Source organism: Berghia stephanieae, chromosome 3 (assembly GCF_034508935.2).
Source record: "Berghia stephanieae isolate SIO BIC M18660-M18661 chromosome 3, UCSD_Bste_1.3, whole genome shotgun sequence".
Classification (NCBI taxonomy): Eukaryota; Metazoa; Mollusca; class Gastropoda; order Nudibranchia; family Aeolidiidae; genus Berghia; species Berghia stephanieae.
In genome coordinates, this window is record NC_088362.1 from 32097590 (window position 1) to 32105089 (window position 7500).

Genomic DNA, 7500 nt, shown 5'->3' on the forward strand with positions numbered 1-7500 from the left:
CGTACCCGAAAGGTACCGAGTTCGTTCACCCGCCGCTGCGCTGTGTGGCCTTGAGCAAGTCACCTCGCCCTAGCTCAATTTGCGGCGCTGCACCGTGGTTATTCCAGTCTTCCCTGGGAATAGACCCTAGAGATAAATTTCCTCTATGGGATGAATAAAGGATTTATTTAGACCAGTGTTAGTCACGGTAAACTAAACTTCCTATTGGGTTAAGGTGTAATGTAAATGTTGCTGCTTGAAACTCGAAGAAATCAATAACATTGTGAAATTGAATGTGAACTTCAATTTAATATACGAAAACAGATAAAATGGACGTTTCGGGTTTCCCCCTTATCAACAAAGCAAGATGAATGAAAGAATCACTTAATTTGTTTTTTTAATTGAGTTTTTATACAGCGTAATATCCACTAAATGTGCTCAAAGTGCTTTACAAGGGGTCCCTGGCCAACAGCAACATTTAACATGTAAGACGGGACATGATGCCTGTTGGGCGATATTACAATTTTTTCGGACAGAGACAACGCCAGGTACTCATTTGACACCTGAGTACGGTGAGAGATTGTGAGTAAAGAGCCTTCTCCAAGGACTCAACTATGTGCCGAGCGAGGCCCAAACCCAGGACCTTCTGATCTGAAAGCGAGTGTCATACCACAAGACCACAACAGACGTTTTATTAGTTTGTTTGTTTTTTGCCTATTGAGCATGGTCGCAGCTCTAAATTTGAATCTTTTATTCTTTTACTTCCACAGATCTATCTTGATGATGCCTTGGGTTGATTCAGTCCAAAACTAATTTGTGTGGTTTTATTTAACAATGTTAATGACATTGAACATACATTGATACAACAATGCCATAATTTGTCATGTTTATCATGTAAAATCATGTATGGACCTACAAAACCATTATTTTGAATGGTGATTTGATGATGATGAACAAAATATGTGTGTTGTACAAAATAAATGGCAAAGCTAACAAAATGCAATCTCCTTAATAAGAGGAGACTGGGGATTGACAAGTGCTGCAACAAATTGAAAAATAATATCAGATGTTTCTCTTAACATGGTTGGAATATATGAGAGGATGTTAACATTTTTCAGTCTTTCATTAGCCCTCTCAACATGAATTCTACATGAAGCAATTTCTTTTGTTAATAAAATCTCATTTTCAGTAAATTTATTATGTAAAAAGGGAGGGATATTTACAGTTACTCCTTGAGGTAAATTATCTTGAATCAGGATGGGGTTTTACCTTTATTACCTTTATCTGCTAAAATTAATTCTCCAGGGCTTAAAATTAAAAGTTTTAGTAATCCACAATTTTGTACAATGACCTTATCCGAGACAGACCCTGGATCATGTTTAGAAATAAAATTTATCACACCATTTGGACTTAGACCAACAAGAGCTTTAACAGAATTCATGGACCTATAAGAAGAATAAGTTAACCGTTGTTTATCCATTTCTTTAGGAATAGCAATTTGGTCATCTGTACAATCAATGATCATTCTGCAATTTGGAAATCTTAAAAATGATGATGGAGCTGATAGTTTATTTTTATGTCTAGAAGGGCATGTAACCTTCATAACATTTTCAAAGAGAAGCGTATGGCTTATGTAAAACATGAATAAAAGTTTGTATAATATTTGTTATAGTACTTTCACTAACGCTAAACAATTGTGAAATATGAAGGTTAGCGTAGTTCTGTCTAAGTTTCATAAGTGTAATAATGAAAATTTGGTCTTTTAATGCAACTGTCTCTTCCTGAACTTCCCATCTACTATAATAAATAATGTTACCTCTAAAGCACTCAACATATTGAACAATAATATTAAATATTTTAAAAGAATGTACACCTGTCTCCATTCGAAGAACTTTTTCTGTAAGGCTTGAAACAGTGTAAGGGAGCGTTCACATATTACGTCATCAAAAATTTGCCCTTTTTAGACCCCCCCCTCCCCCAAGTCATCACTTGTCATCATTGACCTGACCCCCCCCCCCCCCCCCCAACAGATGATGACGTCATCTAATTTAATAAAAACTAAAAGATGACTTTAATTTCACAATATTTATTATTCATTTTTCAAACCATAAACATTGATTATCAACGTTTGATAAAACACATTCAGACATTTTATTAATTTCAGAAACTGTTGATAATTTATGTTTTACGATACAATGGGGACATAAAATTTAAATTTGCAAAGATAAAATCTAACAAACATTATTTAAATTAGGCTACTTGGTGCAGGTGCTATTTAAAAAAATTCAGAAAGTGTAATTTAAAATAGTATAGGAGGCAAATTATTTTATAGCATATTAGTCTTTTAGTGGAATGAATTTCTGTTTCAATTTCCAAACATAAAATTAATTGATTCAAAAATGTTTCTGCCTTGGACCTCTGGCAATGTACTATAAATAGTATCATCAATTTCATCTTCATCTTCATCATTTTCTCCCATTTGCTGTTCTTCATGTATGCCGCATTTTCGTGAATGGTCTTTCATTGCTGTGATCGAGGAGTGATACAATGAACATTTAGGGCAAGTTCGCCTTTTGAGAAGTGATACCCCTTTCCCATTTTGTTTCTTGAGAGATGGGCAATACTCATAATAGCAATTTATCTTTAGCTGTTTTGAAAGGAACAAACTTTGACTTTGAAATAGGCTTAATTTGCCTATGTTTTGATGACATCATCTTGGGTCTGACCCCCCCCCCCCCCTCCCCCATGTCAACACATGTCAACATTTGGTAGACCCCCCCTCCCCCCCTAGTTGATGACGTAATATGTGAACGCTCCCTAAGTGCGTTGAATCTAACTTAGTTGGGTTTTTTAAAGCTAGCTATTTCCTTATTTTTGTCTGTAATTTTTTGTTCTTGAATTAAATTTGTTGTTCTATTTAAAATATCCTCACTTGTTCTACAATCTGTTTTTTTAAAAAGATGGAATCCTGTGATGATGGTGACGAGAGTTGAGATGATGATGAGGGAGAAGATAATGAGGATGATGATGAGGAGGAAAATAATGATGATGAGGAATCTGGTTTTTTTTAAAGGTGGGACTTTGTGATGATGATGAAGAGAGTTGAGCTGATGATGATGATGATGATGATGATGATGATGATGGTGATGATGATGATGATGATGATGATGATGATGGTGGTGGTGGTGGTGGTGGTGGTGGTGGTGGTGGACTTCTTGATGTTGGTGCCAATTGAGATGGGGTGGGAATTCCTTGTGTCACTTTTCTTTTCTTTCTTTCTGGCTCTGATGGAAACAATTTATTTTTATTTCTGTCAAACAATTCAGGGAGGTTGGCTTTGTCACCATCTCTGAAGTGACAAGAACACACTCTTGATGATGATGTTGGATCTTTTGTCCTTTCACCTGAAATGAAAAGATTAAAAAAAAAACAATAATTCTGTTGGGCATATTGGGTATATTATTTAATTTGATAAGTACTTTGTTTTAGACTATCTTGTTTGACACCAGCTCAATGCATGATAAATCAAAGGAGTGCAAGAGACTAGGTTACTGGTGGGTCTCTCGCCTGTCTTTTATGAAATCGCACATTCAGCAAAATGTCGCACTTCCTCATTACTTCTTTTGATGATTTTGACTAGGTATATATAAAAATAAGAATTCTTAAATTTACACAGTTAAAGTTGATCTTGGGGTTGAGTGTGGCAAGACTGGCGTTTTCTCTTTATTTCAGTCAATACTGTACTGGACAGTGCGGTGATGGAAACTTTGGAGTGTCAACAATCGGGCACAGGTAAAGGAGAGAGGTCCCTGCCGCCATCTTGCTTTGTTCACACAGAGTTGCCACCTCGGCTGTCGGGGAGGGGCGGCATGGCAGAGAATCAGAGAAACTTTCCAAAAAAAAGAGGAAAGTTTTGTGTGTGTGTGTGTGTGTGAGAGAGAGAGAGATCTGCGTGAGGGGAGGGGGGGGGGGGGAGAGGTTGCGTTATTTTTTTTTTTTATTTTTTTTTTGCCATAAAGGTATCGAGTTTAAAGTAAGATTTTAACAAATATTTTATTCTCTTTCTTCTTGTTCTCCTTTTAAAAAAATTATCACTTATCAGTAGAACTTAACTCTCATTCAGTTTATCAGCCTTAACATCAAAACGATTGAGATATCATTTTTGCTTCAACTTCAATAAAAACCTAGTTTGGAATGTATTTTTATTTATAATTTCGTGCAATTGTACACTTTAATCATAAAATATAGGTCTACGTAAGCTAGAACTTGACCTAGATCTGGACTACGAACTCTATCAAATGTTCGACGAGGCGTGCGTGCTTACCTGACTAAAGTGGTCCACTTTTTCTTCAATTTTTTGTCTGCCTGTCCATTTGGAAATCTGTAAAACTTGCAGGAGTGACTCTCTGACTGGTGTAGACAATCTGGTACAAAATACTGGACCATATTTAAGATAAAAATTGTTTTTTGAGCGATTTTCCAATTATTCCTTGCCTGGACCAAGCACGGATTTTTTTTTGTTTAGAGCCAGCCGATTCGTTGCTAGGCGGACGTGACGTCAGACTGTGGAATCCTATTTCCTATGCGATGATTTTCTGTCGCATGCCAAACTTTCCAAATGCATCGAATCTTCCTTTTCCGCGATAGGTTTGCCATTGTAGTTGTAGACTTGACTTGAATTCTTCTTGATAAAATTGATACTAATTAAGAGGGCCTTACATAGGATGACCTGGGATTAGAACCAAAAAAAAAATCTTGAACTTGAAGTTGCGACAATGTAAAATTTGAGATGGAGAAATTAAAGTTATTCAATACTGCTCATGTACATTGAACACGGACGTCAGGCAAAGCACCTACATCACATCGATGTGCGCCAATCGTTCGCGGATATTCTTAACCACTGAAAATTCTTACTGGTAGCTTTTTTAACCAATGGAAATACTTGTTTAATTGTGATTTTATTGTAGTCATGAGTGATAAGAACATCGACTTAAGCGACATCGACTTATGTGGAGTTTTTTTTTTTTTACTAATGTTATATAGGAAGAAGGGGAGGGACCAAGAAAAAAAATCGACTTGGGTAAAAATCGACTTAGGCAACGTCGACGTATCCAGAGTGCACTGTATATCTATATATATATATAGATATATATTTATATATATATATATATATATATAGATAGATAGATAGGTAGGTAGATAGATAGGTAGATAGTTCGAAAGACGCGTGAACAGACATAGGCACGGCATAGATAGATAACTTTATAAAAAGATAGAAAGATAGACATACAGATACACAGATAGATAAATAGAATCAGGATAAATAGACAGACAGTAAATAGACTGATGCCTAGCTGGACAGAAGGAATGGCTCGGACAGACGGACGCACGGTATAGATAGATAGAGAGGGTCGGGTCGGAAGGGTAGTTAATTAAATGTGTGCTTTAGAGTCCAACTCAGTTATTAGTCGCTTTATTTGAAAAAGAAGAGTTACATTGACTTTTCTTCTGATCACCGGTCAGACGTGCTACCATTACACCACACCAGTTGTTCAGTTCTTCATCTTACGTTTATGCCGGTGCCTGCTCCTAAATGTCTTAATTTGAGGGTTACTTAAGTCGATCGTTATTTGGACGACGACTTTTCTGGTAAAATTTTAAATACGCGTTTTGTTATTTGTCTGGTATTACGTTACATTTTATTTTTGATAATGTTTTAAATCAGTGCACGGCAGTGGTTTGTCTCTAGTCGCAGTTATCGCGTCGTCGTAATCGTCGTCGTCCGTCCCCCCCCCCCCCCCCCCGCCCCACCACCCCAGGACAATCACGGCACACCACAGCTGCTGCTGCTGCTGCTGCTATCGAACTATTTGCGCCGATAAGTTGTGTTTTATTGTTAGAGAGTTATTGATTGAATTCGGCTTCTGTTATTACACACATCGGCGGCGGCACTGTTGAATTGTTGTTGTTGTTGTTGTTTGTTTATTTTGATTATTATTGTTTTTGTTATCATTATTATTATTATTATTATTATTATTATTATTATTATTATTATTATTATTATTATTATTATTATTATTATTATTATTATTATCATTAGTTTTGTTTCATTTTCCTACCTGCCTACTATTACGAAAGTCTCCTAGATTTACGAAATTTTGGTTGCAATTTCAGAACGTCATGGGATCTCGTCTTAGTCATAACAACTTTCATATTATCCTCAGTCGAGGTCGACTGATTTTTTGGGATGGTTTTTTTTTTTTTTTCCTCTCGTATTTTTCTTTCTTGATTTGTCTGGCACCTTTCATACGCACTTGTTCAGTTCTTTAAATAACTCACATCTTGCTTAAAAACTCTTAACTTACGGAAGTTTGAGAATTGAGAGTCGTTTCTTTTATTTTGTTTTTATTTTATCTTTATTTATTTATTTAATTATTATTTTATTAATCGATTGCTATTTGAGGACGATATTTCTGGCCAAAATTTTTAATATATATCTTTTTTTTTTTTCAAAGCACGACAAAGCAGCAGACGACACGTGTCTAAGAAGTCTACACAGTATCGCGATTGAATAATAAAATCTAAAAAAAGATCGAACTGTTTTCATTGTAAAGCTATCGTTACGTCTGCTAGCTTTCTTTCTTTTCCTTCTCTTTTTTTTCTTCTTCTTCTTTTTTTTTTTTTTTCGGAACAGACGTTTTCCGCCCGGGGAGGAGCGACGACGCGATAACTGTGACTAGACAAACACAATCAGAGCGCTGCCGTACACTGATTAAAAAATAATAAAATAAAACGTAACACCAAATAATAACAAAACGCGTATTGAAAATTTGTTTTAACTGCTAGAAAAGTCGTCCTCCGAATAACGATCGATTTAAATAACCCTCAAATTAAGAAATTAAGGAGCAGGCACCGGTGTAAACGTAAGATAAAGAACTGAACAACTGGTGTGGTGTAATGGTATGACCGGTGATCGGAAGGTCTGAGGTTCGATCCCCAGTCGAGATCGACTGATTTTTTTGGTATGATTTTATTTTCTTCTCGTATTCTTCTTTCTTGAGTTGTCTGGTACCTTTCATACACGTTTGTTCAGTTCTTTAAATAACCCCCCCCCCCCCCATATATATCTATTTCTTTTTCAAACCATGACAAAGCAACAGACGACACATGTATAAGAAGTCTACACAGTATCGCCATTGAAACAAAACAAAACAAAACAAAAAAAAAGTTCTGCAGATCGAACTGTTTTCATTGTTAAACTACCATGACGTCTGTTCTTTCTTTTTCTTTTCTTTTAATTTTTTTTTTTCGGGACATATTTTTCCATCCGATCGATTTCAGTATAAAGATGTATGATCAAATACAAGGACATCATGATCCAAATAAATAAATACATAAATATACAATATAATTAATAAAGTGAAAATAATAATAATAATAATAATAATAATAATAATAATAATAATAATAATAATAATAATAATAATAATAATAATAATAATGATGATGATGATAATAATA

The 7500-nt window shown here is 35.3% G+C and overlaps 2 protein-coding genes across 2 annotated transcripts in view; both read right to left on the bottom strand.

The window, feature by feature from the left end:
* Positions 1 to 7500, bottom strand: part of LOC144967539 (cGMP-inhibited 3',5'-cyclic phosphodiesterase 3A-like) — a 74036-nt gene that overhangs the window by 27279 nt on the left and 39257 nt on the right. The gene's annotated exons all lie outside the window — the stretch shown is intronic.
* The window catches only part of LOC144966891 (uncharacterized), a 7642-nt gene continuing 3258 nt past the window's right edge, over positions 3117 to 7500 (bottom strand). Inside the window, exons 2-3 of the mRNA XM_078903596.1 lie at positions 4304 to 4416; positions 3117 to 3383 (exon numbers count right to left, since the gene is read on the bottom strand). Of these exons, the coding sequence (XP_078759722.1) occupies positions 3237 to 3383; positions 4304 to 4416 (260 nt within the window). The 3' untranslated portion in view covers positions 3117 to 3236. The remainder of the gene's footprint in view (positions 3384 to 4303; positions 4417 to 7500) is intronic.